Source organism: Phocoena phocoena, chromosome 13 (assembly GCF_963924675.1).
Source record: "Phocoena phocoena chromosome 13, mPhoPho1.1, whole genome shotgun sequence".
In the NCBI taxonomy this organism is placed as follows: domain Eukaryota; kingdom Metazoa; phylum Chordata; class Mammalia; order Artiodactyla; family Phocoenidae; genus Phocoena; species Phocoena phocoena.
This window is the reverse complement of record NC_089231.1, coordinates 89,371,962-89,389,288: the sequence shown is the minus strand read 5'-3', so window position 1 is coordinate 89,389,288 and position 17,327 is coordinate 89,371,962. Positions and strand designations below refer to the sequence as shown.

The following is a 17,327-nucleotide window of genomic DNA, read 5'->3' as shown; positions in this document are numbered from 1 at the left end:
ACACCACACCCACACACGTGGGCAGGCGCACAGAGGGAGGCCCTGACCGTGGCCGACGAGAGCTCTAGCTGGGTGTGAGTTCCAGAGGAATTGAATAAACAAATCACCTCAATCCTCCTAATGACATGAAGGAAAAGGAGGGATGACCGAGACCAGATTGTTGCTGAGAAAAGTGTGAGCCTCCAAATTCACGCAAAACCTCAAACTCTGTCCATCCTTAAAGCAATTTCTGATTTTTAATCACCAACAGCTTTTAAAGCCCAATCAATCGGCCACACTGCGTGACTGCTGAAATGACATGCTTAGGTCTGACGGACCCCTGTTTTTTCACATCACAAATGGCACAATGAATGGTGTGGATTAACTCCTTATAATAAGAATGAAAAGAAAATTTTTCTTTAATTTATGTTTCTCACTAGTACATTATGTTATCCGTGACGGTAACAGGCTATTCCAAGCGGCACGTACCCTGGACACCTATGAAATCTAATCCTGTTTTAATAAAACCTGCATGAGAAAGTAATTTTCCAAGTCTTAACCAACACTTTACTTATTCTAAATATCCCCAATAGTAAAACTATAACAAAATGAAAATAAATTGCTTGTGATTTTGTAAAATGGGATATATAAGAAATAAAGGGGGCAAATCCTTTGCCACCAAGCCAAAAAAAGGCGAGATATGCGTCAATGCTAACAAAGTTTTAAAAAGCTAGTATACAAAGAAATGCCTGGTTAACAATTTTCCCAAGTTAAATGAGCAGTTTTGCCATGGCCTAAAGCTACAGCTCAGTAACGAGATGAGAACCTTCATGAGCTCCTCCAGGCGGCTGCACTTCTTGGAAGCGAACAGGGACGGGTGCAGGTAACTCCCGCCCTCTTCGTCATCGTCATCTTCGTTGTCAGAGCTGACCCCCGACTCTGAAAGCAAAACACACGTCAAGACGTCAAGGTACAAATAAATTCCGTAAGACCTCAGACGCACACAAAGGCAGAACCATACGCAGCCATTTCTTGGTTATCTGTCCAAAAACCACCTTCGCAAAATGTTCCCTAGCTTGCCGCCACCCAAGTCGTTCAGCAGAATGACGTGTGCTTGTGACTTTATCAAGTGGGATCATAAGAAACAAAGGCAGCGAGAAAGGAGCCTGACCTCGGCCCTGCTGGCACCTTCCCTCTGGCATTTACTAGTCTGGAGCCACTGAATATTTAAATGTTTTGGAAAAAAGGCAAAAATCGTACTGATTTTGAAGGTAAAATGACAGCAACAGATTTTGTACTGAACTACAGCAAACGAACAACCGTGGAGGAGATGAGGTCTGGGGCAAGATGCATACAACTGATTTTGAAAATCGTGTTTCAGCTGGAAGAAAAATTCAATGGCGGACACATGTACTGCTGTCTCAGAATGTTATTCAAAATACTTAATTAGTCTTTGTAGTAAGAATTCCAAATTTAGACACTTATAAAAACAACAGCTTAAGGCAGAGTAAAGAAAAGAGTAAGATTAGCCACTTCATTCTGTGGACTTGCGTAATTTAGCCTCAGGCCCTAACACGGGGTGCACGCTAGAACGATCCACAGAGCACGAGGCTCGCTGTTTTGTCTGTGACATGTTCAACAACCAGAATGAGGGGAAACGTTTCCAACCTAGATGGTTATGCTCTGATGGCATCAACATTTAATTCTATGTCACCCATCTATGAAAACGTTAATTAAGAATCTAGGGCTTCCCTGGTGGCGCAGTGGTTGAGAGTCCGCCTGCCGATGCAGGGGACATGGGTTCGTGCCCCAGTCCGGGAAGATCCCACCTGCCACGGAGCGGCTGGGCCCGTGAGCCGTGGCCACTGAGCCTGCGCTCCGCAACAGGAGAGGCCACAACAGTGAGAGGCCCGTGTACTGCAAAAAAAAACAAAAAAACAAAAAAACAAAAAAAAACCAGAATCTAATAATATGTTCAGACTTATTGCACAGCAGGTTTAATCCTCATGCCTTAGTGGCAGGATTTCACAAACGTTCAGGAAGTCCTACCGTGCAGATCTCAACCCCTCCCCCAGCCCAACACAGGACAGAAACAGTTTCACATACTCTTTTTCTCTTCACTTTTGTTTTCTGCCAGTACCGTATACCGTCCTTCTTTCATAGCTTTCTGGATGAATTTGTAGTAGGGATTGAGGTAGTGATCAAAGCGTAGAAAGTCGAATTGAGAGTTTCGGGCCTGTTTGGCCTTCAGCATTATTTCAAACTGTGCACCCTGTTTGCACACGAAGTTGGCCGTGCGCTCAATGATGGCATGCATTTTGGCTGTTGGTGGCTACAAGAGAACACATGCATTCACGTTATCAGTCCGTCCTCTTTTCCACTGAGCGTGTGACTTAAAACACAGGAATAACCCTGGTTTTACTACTGACTAGAGACATTTCAATGGGAAGAGTCCAGTTTGAACAGACTGTGGCACTGGCCCCGTTACACGACACTCAGTCAGTTTCTGAATTTTGCAGTATTTTGTGGGAAGAAAACTCACCTGCTGAGGCAGGCCATTCTAGCTTTGTACTGAACCCACAGGAGGCAAGCTTTTCCGCACCAATCAATGTGCTTCCTATATTGGGGGCCCTTAACCAGGGTTCCGTGATAGGGTTCAGGGGGTTGTGAATCAATCCTCTGGGGAGTTGTATGCAAATTTTGCACATACACATGCAATTTTCTAGGGAGAGGGGTGCTTGTTTCAATAAGTTTCTCAAGGATCTAAGAATCATTTCTCTTCCCTTTTTCTCAGCAGGGACTAAGTGTTAGAGCTTCGAAAACACTACTTTTGTACATCCAAGGAAAGCCGCAGGCTCACGCCCAGCCTTTCCTTCTGCACCTGACCTCTCCTCACCCCGTTCCTCCTTCTTACTCCCTGTAAGACTGCCCCGTGGCGCCCGTTCATCAACGCTCCCACTTAAAAGTACAGAGCTCCAGGGACTTCCTTGGTAGCGCAGTGGTTAAGAAACCACCTGCCAGTGCAGGGGACACAGGTTTGATCCCTGGTCCGGGGAAGATCCCACATGCCGTGGAGCAACTGAGCCCGTGCGCCACAACTACTGAGCCTGCGCTCTACAGCCCGCAAGCCACAACTACTGAGCAAGCGTGCCACAACTACTGAAGTCCGCAGACCTAGAGCCCGTGCTCCACAACAAGAGAAGCCACTGCAATGAGAAGCGTGTGTATCACAATTAAGAGTAGCCCTGGCTCGCCACAATTAGGGAAAGCCCACATGCAGGAACGAAGACCCAACGCAGCCAAAAAAAAAAAAAAAAAGTACAGCGCTCCAAACTGAGGCCCAGCTACCTGTGGTCTGGCCAGAGCAGAGACGGTTTCACCCACATTTACTGGGCGAGTCATCTGGTTGCCTTGAAGTGCGTTCACTACCTGGAACCAGACCCCACCTCTCTCCTGCACGTGCTGCTAAGTTACCTCCGCCACCTCATGAGCTGAGCAATTCCTACCCACACAAGGAGCCCCTTGGACCGGAAGCTGGAAGCCACACATCTGAAATACTTTTAATATTAACGAAGAGATCAACACTAGAAAATTACATGCAAATAAAGTGGGAAATTCTTCCCATTGATAATGGGCGGTTCAAAACTTAAGATGCTTACTGGAATTTCAGGGCTGAATCCTTCACAAAATACGAACGCCTTAATTCTCAAATGTGGTTCCTGAACTAATGATGTCCCTCACACTTACACTGGAGAAATGTCTATGAGTAAAGTTATTTACCGGCCCCCAGATACACTGGAGCCCATGTTAAAGGCCCACTGCTGCACCGAGGTGCAGATCCTGATGCACATTTTCAGTGGCTCTGGCTCAACAGGAAGATTAATTTTTGCATTAGTGTATTCCGTATATATGACAATTGTTAACGATCGCTTCAGAATAATGATCATTACAGGAAAATACAAGCCCTCCCGCCGCCCAAGTAGAGATGTTCTCCATTGACCAAACCAAAATGCTGCTCTAAAACTTCTTAAAAGCAGGCCCTCTTATGATGTCACATTATGGCTACAGCAGTCACAGAGAGTGTGTGGGTCATTTTACAAGGTGACGACGATTACAGAGAAACAAAGCAGCTTATGAGCACCCTTCAAGATGTGCTCCTGAAGCAAGTGGATATAGATAAACGTCTGGTCTGGAGAGAGTCCCTTCTGCTCTCCTTACTGTGCAGGTTTCAGAAAAACCCTCTTCTATTTGAGAATACGATTATTCCTACCACAAGATGGGATTTTAAGGATGTAGCCAACACATAAATACGTATGTGTTACAAAGACTGACTGGTCCAGGCGAAAATGCTTTTCTAATTTATGGAAGCCTTTTAAGAAAGCAACTGAGCCCAGGAAGGGGGACTAACACCTCCCAGCATCTTCAAAATTAACGTGGCTCTAGAAACTCGAATAGGCATTGGGAAATGGGACAACAGTATGTGAGGTCAGAAAACCTGCACCCATTTTCCAAAGAGCTTTCCAAAGAGCTTTGGAAAATGCTGGAGCTCTGATCCCTGCAGCAGGGTGGGGCTGGGGGGCCAGGCTGGGCGGCAGGTGGGGTGAATAAGCGAAGAGCCCCACGAGCAGCTGGGCTGGCCCTCTCTCCTCCTCTGTGATCAGAGCCCCAAATAATATCAGACTGAGGCACGGACTCAACTGTCAAAACAAAACTATGGAAGTAACAGCAGGAAGTATAGGAAAATACTTAAAAATTGTCAGGGGTGGAAAGGTCTTCTAAGACAAGATTCAAAATCCTGAAGCCAGAAAGGAATACAGTGACATATATGGTGACATATATGACTTCACAAATACCTTTAAATTCTGCATGGAGAGAGGAACAAACAGGTAAAAGACAAAATGCCAGGAGAACAAGAGTGCATGACACTTACCAGACCAGGGCTTAGCACTCATCATACGTGAAAAGTCCTCACAAACCCCCAAGGAAGGGCAGGACTCCACAGGAACACAGGGGTAAATCGTGCCTCTTTTGTCTCCCCACCCCCATCCCACGGCAACACGGCACCTGAAGGTACGGTGAGACTGGCGCTCTAATCAGAACAACGCTCGGTAAAGCGTAACCGCAGGGGCTCTGGGCTGGAAGTGCAGGCCTGACCCTTACAGGATGACCTGGGGCGGCTGCTCTCGACGGCTCTGCCCCGTGTCCCCGTCAGAGGCACTGGTGTCGTGAGGACAGAAGATCCGAGCTAACACAGCGCCTGGCACACAGCACATGCTCAATGAATGCTCACTATCTGATGTTGTTATTAACCTACTGGTACCAGCGCGCAGGACCAGGACGGGAATTGTACATTGTATCCTCCCCTCTTTTCCTTCTGTCCATAAAATATGTTAAACAAGCACATTTCCCTTGTAAATACACTCAAACGGGCGTGCTGAACAAGCAGCACTTCCGACCCCCTTGGCAGATCCGAGGGGAACGTGAGGTGTCACACAACAGGCGGGGGGCTCACGAGACCTCGCGCGCCTCTGGGCAGTGCTTGTGGAAACCTCGCTTGGGCTCAGAACCCGGATCTGTGGCGTCTCGGGTGGGTGAGAGACTCGGCTGAGACGCGCCCTCCACCTTCCCCGCAGTGCAAGACAACATAACACAGCCAGAGACGGACCTGGGCACGTGTAGAACTCGGGAGGTGACAGAGACAGGCCTTCAGGTCCCTGGGAAAGGGACAGGTAACTGAAAACACAATGTCGGGACAAGTGATGCGGGGCTACATATTCCGGGAGAAAACAGTTCCTTACTTCCCAAGAAACATACAAATGGACAAACAGAGTCACTACGAAAAGCTAAAATAAAGCTGTGAGGTCACCTGAGGAGCTGGCGTCTAGAGGCCCAGTGGGACCAGGCGGCCAGCCTCGAGCAGGCGCCGGCATGCGGCTTCCAGGACGCCGTGACCTCTCACTGCTCCTGACCCTTCGCACGACGCCCAGAGACCCTGCAGCCATGGGGTTCTACTGCAAAAGCCTAGTTTAAAACCTGAGAACCCCTCAAGCACCCACCCTCTTTACCACCCCCGCCTCCGCCGCTGCCAGAGCAGCCCCTGCCCACCGAGGCAGCAAGCGTCACCTAGACGCGAGCCGGGAGTCTCATGCCTGGTCACCAAGAGGGAACGTACGACGCAGACACCTGTCTCCTAGGCAGTCTCCCCACTCACGTGGACACGACAGTGTGTGACGTATACAGCAAACCACTGCCCCGATTCACAGCAATTCTGAAGAATGACATACTGACGCCACCGTACAGGAAAGGCCAGCTGTCCACAGGCGACCTGGTGAGCACTCACACACGGTTTCTCCACAATCGCGAGACTTCCTACCCGGGTGACCATTTTATACGAACATCGGGAGAGAGCAGACCCCTATACGCCAGGCTTGCTGTGCTCTCCACGGGGAGCAGACGCTTTGGGTCCCGGCAGGCCACCACGCAGCCTAGTGGTGCCGACTCTGGGAACATACAGCCATGAAATACTTCAGTAGGAATTAAGGCAACAAAATCTACTACACCTCTATGTTTATGTTCGCATAAAAGCTTAAAAATGATCTTCATACCAAAACTTCCTAAGAATCTAGAGAGTCAACCTTAAATAAAAGCTTTTAGCATTACGTGTGGGTAAGAGAGCAACTGTTTTTAATGCGTCTCTCACGTAGAATAGCATATTCCAGAAAAAACAGAAATACAATACATAAAAATATATCAATACAAGTCTCAGGATATCAAATCTTCAGAAAACATTTTCAGTTTTAACTGGAGCAAACTGTACCGTTCTATCAACAGTAGAAATGGGAATCAAACACAAATAGTGATTCTACTTGGCAAAATCCAAAGAAATTTTTACCCATATTTGCAAGAAAAGAGAAAGAGAAGGAGAAGATTTATAAATGAGTACGTGGAGGAAGGAATGGGCGGAGGCAGGAATTAAATTCTGTTATCTCCCATCGTCACATAAAACCGAAGGGCAAGAACCAGATTCATGCTGCGCTAAATAAGGGAAGTATCACGTGCTAGTGTGGGGAACACAAAAGGCTCCTTCTATGGGGAATTTTCAGCATCCACTGTTTATTCAATGATGCTGTAGCAGGACACAATGAAGGAGCTGGAATACCCACGTCCGTGGTGCTTGCAATCCAGTTAGGAAGATGCCAGAGAAAAACCTTTACTCTGAGCACGAATATCCCTTTTCCAAGCATGTACACGCAGCACAAATATTTAAACGTCCCTAATGAACATGTAAGAATCCCACAAAGCACAGCGACTCATGATGGCACAACAGCTAAGACCATGGGTTAGAGGTCCTGCCTGGCACGCACGACCCAACTTCTTCACTTTTCTGCATCTGTGAAAGGGGAACAGGAAGCTACCTTATGGGGTTACTAGCATTAAGTAATACTTAGAAAATCCTCAGTGGGGCCTGTCACAATGTAACCTTGACTGAACGTAGCTGAAACAGCGAAGTGAGATCAGTGGGAACTAGAGACCCAGCTGCAGAGCGCTTAGGTCAAGAGGATGCGACCCAGGTGTCCCTCCCGAGGGCAGGGGCCGCCTGGAGATGCCACAGGGCCCTAGTCATAACGGAGAGGAGAACCGGGTGGAAGGGTGCCAAGAGAATGTTACAGTAAAGGTCCCCATCTTGAGTGCCCACAAAACCACACCAGCAAAAGACAGGACACAGCAACTGTACTGAAAGCCACGTGCCTTGAGAAGGAGGGTTTTTGCATCTAAACGTGGCTAACAGTCTCACCAGTAATTCTGACTGGGTTTTTCCATGTTGGTAAAATCTGGGGATTCAACCATATGGTCTCCGAGAGTGAGCCAGCTCCTCAGGCCCCTGATGCTCTGGTCTGGTGATTCTGCTATAATTTCTCCCTTTTTCTTTAGGGGGGGAAAGAGGTGGTGTGCGATTTTTTTCTCCATTAACTCACAAATAATTTTAAAGCATTACACACCCAAACTAGAAAGCGACTGTGATCATGGCGGGGTGCTCTCACCAGTACTTCCCGGTAAGTAGTAACAAAGGGTAACAGTATTGTGAACGAGAAAGACACCTACCAGCTCCACATCAGACGGCACGTTCAATCCTAAAGGGGCAATGAAAGGCTCCTCGTTTTCCTCCAAATTTTCAGCCTCGTGTTTTTCTGTATAAAAAGAAGACATAGAACTTCAGAACCATGACCTGCAGAGGAGGCGCACCCACCAGCTGTAAGCCACTACGGGGCCGGGGGGCGCGGGCATGACGGGCCCTTCCTGGTGCTGTCGCACACCATCCCTCCCAGGAGCACTTCCGTCCTCTGCTCGCTCCACCACGTGTGGGCAGAATCACTTTACCAAACCCCCGAGGCGCTGGGGGTACAGACACAGCGGCAGCGTGGACTCCCCGGCCGTGGGGAGGGTGCCGCAAGACAAGGCACGTGAGCATTTCCCCGACAAGGCTCCGCACTCGGCAGGCACTCGACACACGCTAGGCTCTCCTCCTTCCCAGCCCCTCTGACCTGCTAGGACCGCCCTTCAAACTATCGCTGTGGGTCCCCCAGGGCGTCAGGCACAGGTGCTCAATTCCAAGACAACCGCTTTCACCGCTGAACCGTAAAACCCCAGCACGTAACTGCCAAAACTTCTCCCCCCAAGCAAACCACCTCTCTTTTCACAAATAATCAGACGTATTTCCAATTCTTCTTCTTCTTTTTTTTTAAAGACGTATTTATTATTTATTTATCTGTTTGTTTGCTTATTTATTTATTGGGGCTGCATGGGGTCTTAGTTGAGGCACGCAGGATCTTTGTTGAGGCATGCGGGATCTTTCTTTGCGGCGAGCGGGCTTCTCTCTAGTTGCAGTGTGCGGGTTTTCTCTTCTCTAGTTGTGGTGTGCGGATTCCAGGGTGTGTGGGCTCTGTAGCTGTGGCGCACGGGGTCCAGAGCGTGTGGGCTCTGTAGTTTGCAGCATGTGGGCTCTCTCATTGTGGCACACAGGCTCAGCAGTTGTGGCATGGGGGCTTAGTTGCCCTGTGGCATGTGGGATCTTAGTTCCCCGACCAGGGGTTGAACCCGCGCCCTGCATTGTAAGGCAATTCTTTACCACTGGACCACCAGGGAAGTCCCTCCATTTCTTCTTTAATGGTTCATTTAATAAACATTTGTCTACTGTATATTAGACAAGGCACTACACATTATAGCTTTCTGAATTCTAAGGTACCTATATACAATTCAATCACTCAGATGATCAATTTTAAAAGAATATAGTGAAATGTACAAAAAATAGTAGAAACCCTGTAAAAGCTAACAGTTTTAAGGATCTCAACATCTACTTAAGTTTTTCTTTCAAAAAAGATGACATGAAATAAATATTAAATCTTCATCAAAACAAACGTTTCCATCATACATAATAGAGTCTCTTGAAGAGATGAACAATTTCAAAAGTCTCCTATCAAACCCAATTCTCTGTGAAGCCAAGAGGGCATTTTAAACAGGCTTCACAGTACACAAAGACCTGGGGACTGTAGTCTGATGAGATACAGATTGATTATAAGTTCCTATTAAATAAGAGTATTTAATACTGTTCCACAAGTTCATGTAGCCTTACTCTCACCCAAGGACTAAAGACTTACCGTGGCCTGAAAGCTCCCTGTAGTCAACAATACCCCCATTTAGCTTCAGTAACCAAATGACACACTGAACTGGTAGACATTAGAAAACACTGGTTTGCGACATGCCAAGTAACAGCTCCAAATCCTCAATTTCCTTTGGGAATGAAGCCAAAGGTGTCTCTATAAAAGTACAACTTTTACCGTACCTCCCTAAAATGACAAAGTGATGGAAGCTAAGGAAATAGCCTTTCCTTAGTGCTAAGTTGTTCTCAAAAATAAAGCCACTGGAATCAAAAGAGCTGTCTGGAACAGGTGGGTTACACAGCTTTGCTCTATTCTTATACATACCTTTCTTTACAGAAAAATGGCTTTAGCAGCACAAAATAAAACCCAACCATTGCAATACTAACTCAGATTCAGATAAATTTAAATAACGTTTTCGTTTTTAAGAAAATGGATATGTAATAATGATGAAAAACGGAAAATTTAAAGGATGGAAGTGGGATGAAGACAGTAAAGCTGCGAAAAGGGAAGACAGGAGTTAAGGTGCACAGAAATGAAGGTTCCATCAAATGCTTCCGTTTAATGTCACAAGGTTTTAAGGTGCTAAAGATGCCCGGACAATGCGGTCATCCCTCAGTATCTGCAGGGGAAACCAAAATCCGTGGATACTTAAGTCCCACAGTTGGCCCTCTGTACCTGCGGTTCCACATCTGTGGATTCAACCAACAGTGCAGTACCGTTTGATTGGAAAAAAAAAAATCTGAGAATGAGTAGACCTGCACAGTTCACACCTGTGGTGTTCAAGGGTCAACCACATAGTAATTCTGGAAATCAAGGAATATTTAGACATGTTGGTGACTCAGGAAAACAAACAAAAATTAAATTTTCAAATTTTAAGATGACGCAGCAGTAAAGTTCGGCTGTTAGTGGTGCTGGGCACCGAACACCCAATGTTTGAATTCCATCTACAAAGTGTGTGAATGTATAGGTACTTTGTGTGCGTATATGTTTGTGTGCACGTGTACATGTTATTCATAGATGTGGCATTTTATTTATATTAGTGTAAATTAAACATAAAGGGTCAAGCTGTAAGGTTTACATGGGCCCAACTTCCACTAAAAAGTTAATCAGCATACCAAGCAAAGTTCTGAGGATGTGATTACAGAAAGAAACAACATTTTCAATACAGAGAACGTTACGTTAAAGAGAAAACATACTAAAACTTGGAAGAGAAACCAAGTCACATGGAAGTTCTTAAAATGCAATAATCATAGCAAAGTTCAGCACCAGCCAGCCCGATAATTACACCAAGACAAGTGCCCATCACCTAGAACAGGGGCTGGCCACCGCTTTCTGTAAAATGCCAGACAGTAAATATTTCTGGCTCTTCGGGCCACGTGGTCTCTGTCTCCTCTACTCAGCTCTGCCATTGGAGTGCAAAAGCCACACAGATAAAACGTGAACAAATGAGCACAGCTGTTCCAATAAAACCTCACAGAAACGTGCCAGCTGGGCCTCGGTCATAGTTTGCTGATCCCTAATCTGAAATGTTAAGGAATGATTATTATACATTTTTCCAAATGTAGTCGATGGACCTTGCAAAGGACATCTGGGCTCTATAAATCTCAATTCTTCACTTGTGAAATGGTGACAGTATGCATTCCTTCCTTCTGATCAAACACTAGATATTTAAAGCAGACATAACGTATATGGTTCAGACACAACAATAAAACAGGAACTATTCAGAAGCCCGAAGTGGATGAATTATTTTGGATAAAGGAACGAGCGTATACTTCTTAAACCTGCAAGAACATGTCTACCGCACCCTAACTTCTGAGGTATGGTCAGATCCAAAGGTCAACGGAAAAAGGTGTTTAATACCGTAACCACGCTTTAACTCAGTATGGTTAAAACTACACCTGGAAAAACTCTTTAGAAGTTCGCAGAACAGAGCTGTGCAACAGTCATTCTTATGTCCGTCAAGTAATGAGCAGAAGGAAAGGAAGGGCAACAAGGCAAGTGTCTGCACTGCTCTCCCAGGATCACGCCCCCGGCGAGGGGTCGGGAGAACCCCAGTGCAGCTGCACCATGCAGGGCAGACAGCACGTTAATATTAAACTGCTATAATTACTTCATACTTGTCAGGAGGTTTGTGACTTAAGGAGAAAACAATCAAGTCCCACATCACAGGTTCGGTTAGCTCGAAAGTTAAATCCCTCTATGATGTGATTCCTGTTCATTATTCTGAACGTTTGACTAGGTTTCTGAAGTTCTCCTTCTCTTTAAACAGAACACCATGACTAGAGTGATCCACCCTTAATGACTATCATCACTGACAATTCACGACTGATCAGCATGCAGGGCTATAACAAAGGTGCTCGCAGGTCTTACCAAAGTGACTGCGGACACCTGTTCCTGAACTGCATATGGACCTGGATTTTTTAATAGCACTATTTTTTTTAAAAATAAATATTCCGAGTTAATCCAGAAAGGCATACATTTAAAATCTTTAATTCTATGTAAACATTATTTTGAAATACCATATGGTAAGCCTATACCCTAGGGCCTACTGAGCCTCAGCAGGACATACTGTGCTGTTTTCTGTCTGGTAATAACTGACTCCACAGGCGTCCCTCCACTGGGCATCGGCCACTGTTTCAGTCGTGGGGGGATGTGAAGGAGCAGGCTAGCAGGAGGGTGGTTAACGCCTGTCCTGTCAACGGCCCAAGAGCAAGTCACTGCAGATTTCAACACATATACTGTCTATCTAGAAACAAAGAATCCAGGGTGAGTAACTTCCTATTCCCTGAATCCAAAAGAAATAAAGGAAAGGCACCCAGATCCTAGACAGTAACTAAAGTCTGAATTCACTCTCCATCTCCATTAACAATCCATCTTCTGGTTTTTAGCTGTGTTTTACCCTAATACCAATAATGTTCTCTTTCTGTCCCAGTGATGCTGTAATTACTTAGTGCCCGTGTCGTGTTTGGGAGACGCTACCGCTGCACGTAGTACCTGCCCAACGTCATCACCCCGGGCAGCCCCCCACCTCTCTGTTTAGAAGGCTCCTCTTCCTCTGTTGGTTCGGACGGGTCATAGTAATCACTGCCGTAAGTGAATCCCACCGCATTATAGCTCCCGTCCTCCGCCAGCGCTTCACTCAACCGCTTGTATTCTTCCTCTTGAATAAAAATAAGAATTATGTTAACAAAAATAGAAATTTACTGAGAAAAATTTTATATATTTCTAAAGTTGTAGCTATCAGTAAAGCATACAGCACACTTTTTCCAACCTCTTTTTGAGGCAAAAATGTTTCTAAAAATTCACACTTCATATCTATCAATATGTACTTTTGCCAGTACATGTTTACCACAGACAGCAGAATACGTGTCTTTTGTGGAAAATTTCTTCCTGCTGAGAAATTTGGGGATTAAGAACTGTATTAAAGATTGTTAAGGCAAAGACAAGAACATCAATTTTAATTTATACGATACTGTTAAAGAAGAACAGTTAAAGAGTTTGGTTTTTGTTTTTTCAAATCCCAGTCTGCCCTCAAAAGCTGGGAAAATTCTTTGTGGCTCTATATATAAACTATCCTGAGGTCCTCTCAGAACGCAAAGACTCCTGTTTTTCCAATCCACTGGGTACTGTCAAGATAATATCAGAAAGAGTGAGTATAAAAAAATGAATGGGAGTAAATTTTTAAATACTTAAAAAATTTTAAAGAGTTTGTTGCTTAAATAAGTTTTTCTTGAGCAGTACCTTGCCTTGCCTCTTCCTCAAGCAAGTCCGTATGCAAGGCTAAATACCTCTCTTCATCACACAGGGCCTCTATTCGTGCCTCCTCTTCAGAGAGCTGGTAATCTCTGTTCCATGTGGAATACTCAGCATCGCACTCAGAAAGGTCATGCAGGTGACCGCGCCCATCATATCTGTAATATGAACATGCTGGTCAACGGAAAGAAATTAACGTCTGGGTTGGTTTGTGTGGGATGTTTTATACATATACTTACCGATTAAGATAAAGAAATAAAAATAGGAAAACAAACATATAAACTCTTCTCAGATTTATATTTAATTTGGCTAGTCATAGCTCACCTACTTTTAAGCTCAAGTTATCTTAACAAAGTCTAAACTCCTTTCTGCAATATGATAAAACTTATAATCAAAGGTAAACAATCCTTTAATAGCTTAAAATGGTATCCACTTCAGTGGCAGTTCTTACCATGTATGGTTTGGTTAACCATTCAATGTCATTTGCAAAAAAAATTAAAAAAATTTTTTTTTCTGAAAAGTCAAATATCATAGCTTACATTCACACAAACCGGATACATAAATACCTATCCGTAAGAACCAAACGGTCGAAATTTCCTCGCTTCCTTCTGCTAGTCCCGAACTCTCAGGAGAGATCTTCACCAAAGAAACTTGCGTCCATTGGAGGTAAAATCTTGGCTAGGCTCGCCCCCTAGCCACTTGGCTGAGGAAATAAGTGCTGGGTTATGTGATAGAGAGACACACATACATAGGAACAGTGACATATACGTGCAGTTTAAGGAGGTTCACTCGAAACAGAGCAAAACTATTAGGAGATGCAGGATCATTATTTTCTTCCAGACTTTATGCCCCCAAGATATAACATACGTGAAGACGCATCCACGTGTACTTGCATGGACCGATAGATACTTTAGCCAAATTAAGAAGAAGAGCACTTCCTGCCATGCTTTCAACACAGAAGACTCAGTGAAGATGCTGTCAATGTGCACCTCTCAGGTAATGAGTGAATTAGTAAATTTCACTTAAACGCTCAGATTTAGGGTTGCAAAAACAAATGTAGAAAGACAAACAAAAGTCTGCTTAAGTTTTTAATGCTGACTTTTGTAATGAGGACCAGAAAATACTACAGGTAAAAAAAGACATTTACAAGAAGAAAAGGCCAAAAATTTCAGGGTAGCCAAGTTATTGCATTTTATTAAATTTCAAAATTATGTTTACTATGCTGTAAACCTCCTTAACTTACAAATGTAGATCATTATTTTAAAATATTACACATGTACATGTGTGGTGTTTGCTCCCCACTGGTTTTGGAAGACCTAACTCCCATCGTATACAGAATGATACGGAAAACTGTATAAAAAGCTCAGATTTTCTCGCTTATCAAACTTTAATAATAAATACCGCAAGTAACACTTTGGAGAAGGAAGCTGCCTGACAGCTCAGGCAGCATGATTCAATAGGAACCACGGTTTAAAGGCACAGCATGCTTGAGCAGAGCATGGGGGCCCTCAGGTCCAGACCTGAGCTGGCCACCCTCCGTCCATGAGTCCTTCTTGTCTAGATCTAACTCCAAATGGAAACGTCGGGGATGGAAAAAGCCGTCTGGTCATTAACGTGTCCATTCTGGCCAGCTCAGAGGTCATCCCTACAGTCACGTTCCAGGGCTCTGCAGAATCCAGTTTTAATTGTCTCAAACGATGGGCTTCCTTCACTCGGAGACTATTCCACAGTCTAATGGTTGGTCACGGTTACTTTTCAGTCCGGGCCCCAGAAGCAGAGTTGCCAGATTGGCAAAAACCAAACCGACAAACAAAAATCCCAAGGAGAAGGAAAGAGGGACTGAAAACATGGGAGGGGAAGAGAGCAAACAACCTACATCACGTAAGGTCATCCTTTTCAAATCAAACATCTTTAGAAATCCAATCCCGGGAGCCCTCTGCCCAAAGTGGCTAAACACCCTCCAGGGTGATTACCTAAAGCACCTTTGATTTGAAAAGAACACATCTGTATCCCGGCCCCACCCTTCAGTTTTAAGAGACAGTGAAACCAGCCCTAAGAACGCTACGTCTAAGAGCAAGGCCAGTGTCTGCACGAAGTCAACTGGCCTCCAATTGCTTGGCAACTTCACCCTCGGCCTGAATCTGTCAAACTCGTGGGATTAACACAGGATAGGGGAGGAGTCGGGGGGAGTCAAATGTCAAGCCGTCAAAATACGCGCGCTCCACAGAGAGCGCTGCGGGTACGACAGGTTCAAAGCCAACTCAGGGGACCCAAGAGGTATCTAATTGCGGCATCAAGCTTGCGGCGTTTCGGGCTGCCCTCCCACCCACACCGAGCTACGGGAGCGCGGAGGGCTCCAGAGCGCCGGTCAGGAGAGGCCCAGGGCCCGGGCAGCTTCCACCGCCCGGAGTGGCAACTGCAACCCAGCGATAAGAGTGAGAGATCGCGAGGGGGCTGCGGGGGCAGAGACGATCCCTCCGGCGACAGACGCGACACGCAGCTCCAGCCAGGGCCTTAGGGCCGGTTTCACCGTCCCCCTCCCCCCGAAAACCAGGGGGATGTGGGGACAGGGGAGTGGGTGTCCCCCCGGATCCCTGATGGCTCCGGAAAACCCCTTTCCAGTCCTGGCCATCAAGTCAACATCAGACGAAATCAAGCGGGCGAGGGAAGGGGAGGACCGGCGGGTGGGGGGAGGAACCGACCTGTCGATGAGGATCTTGTGGTCCCCCATCCAGGGGATGAGGTGCTGTCCCTGCTCCTGGGCCAAGGCCCGCTCGTCGTCTCGGAACAGCTTGCAGGCATAGCCGAAGACCAGCAGCTCCACTCGGTTCCCCCCACCGCCGGCACCGCCCGGCCCGGCCTCCTCCTTCGCGCCGCTTTTCCTCTCGGTTTTGGCGCGGCCTCCGGTCGCGCCGTACATGACAGCGTCCCCGGCGTCCAGGCTGGTTCTCTTCTGCGCCGCGACGATGTCCCCGATGTCTCCGCCTGGCCTACCCCCTCAGTCAAACGCGCCGCATCCCGGCCCCAACCTCTACACCGCCGCCATAGCGGGCAACAAAATGGAGGAAGCGCAACTTCCGGCGAGGGGCGGCCCTACTTCCGGCGAGCAGGTTCTGCAGATTCGCTACTCCCGGGGCAGTTTGAGCCGCTAGAAAAGACTTGGCTTTAGCGTTTCGCATTCGGAGGCGCCGCCACGTTAGGGGCTGCAGTTATCAGAGGGGAGCGTGTGTTTCGTTTTTATTTTTCTCCGGCGGCCTTCCAGGGCAGTGGCGAAAGCGCAGCTTTGGATCGCGCGCTGCCCACACCCTGACCCTTCCCGGCTTTGGGCGGAAGGAGGACGGGTGCTTCGTGAGCCGAGTGCGCGGCTCGGTGGGGGCGGATGTTCCTTTTCTGGGCGAGGTTTCCTGTTGGCCGCCGTCTGGGCCGGGGGGCCGTGGGGGCGGGTGCTTCGGAGGTGGGGGGCCGTGGGGTCGGGTGCCCCGGAGGTGGGGGGCCGTGGGGTCGGGTGCCCTGGGGCCGGGACTCTGAGGCCCGGGGGGTGGGTGACAGGCTGTGCCCTGGGATGGGTCGCATGGCCTTCTGGTGCCCTGGTTTGTTTTCGGTCCTGGGGGTCACGAACCTCGTGTCGCGTACCACGGAAGGTTTCCTTAGCGGGTGTCAAAGAGCTTAGTAAACCGGGAAGCCCCTCGCGGTGACGGACTTGGGGGTCCTGGGACCCATGTGGGAGAAAAGTGGTTGGGGGCGCTGGTGGCGACCCCGTTTGCGGAGACCTGTCACTTGGATGCGGGGTGACTTTGCTTGTTTTTTTTTTGTTTCTTATTCTATTTATTTAGTTTATTGGTACAACCCCTTTTTAAAACCGTCGCTATCTAGTGAAGGTCAACATACTTACCAGTACCCAGCAGTTCCACTTGTCTTACCTGATACCCCAAGACC

The 17,327-nt window shown here is 46.9% G+C and overlaps 1 protein-coding gene across 2 annotated transcripts in view; it reads right to left on the bottom strand.

The window, feature by feature from the left end:
• Positions 1–16,422, bottom strand: part of SFSWAP (splicing factor SWAP) — an 86,800-nt gene extending 70,378 nt beyond the window's left edge. Inside the window, exons 1-6 of one of the 2 annotated variants that reach the window (XM_065889797.1) lie at positions 16,094–16,422; positions 13,380–13,549; positions 12,667–12,798; positions 8,083–8,168; positions 2,086–2,311; positions 806–918 (exon numbers count right to left, since the gene is read on the bottom strand). In XM_065889797.1, the coding sequence (XP_065745869.1) occupies positions 806–918; positions 2,086–2,311; positions 8,083–8,168; positions 12,667–12,798; positions 13,380–13,549; positions 16,094–16,311 (945 nt within the window). In that variant the 5' untranslated portion in view covers positions 16,312–16,422. The remainder of the gene's footprint in view (positions 1–805; positions 919–2,085; positions 2,312–8,082; positions 8,169–12,666; positions 12,799–13,379; positions 13,550–16,093) is intronic. The other variant, XM_065889796.1, reaches the window with a different exon arrangement.
• Positions 16,423–17,327: the final 905 nt, after the last annotated feature.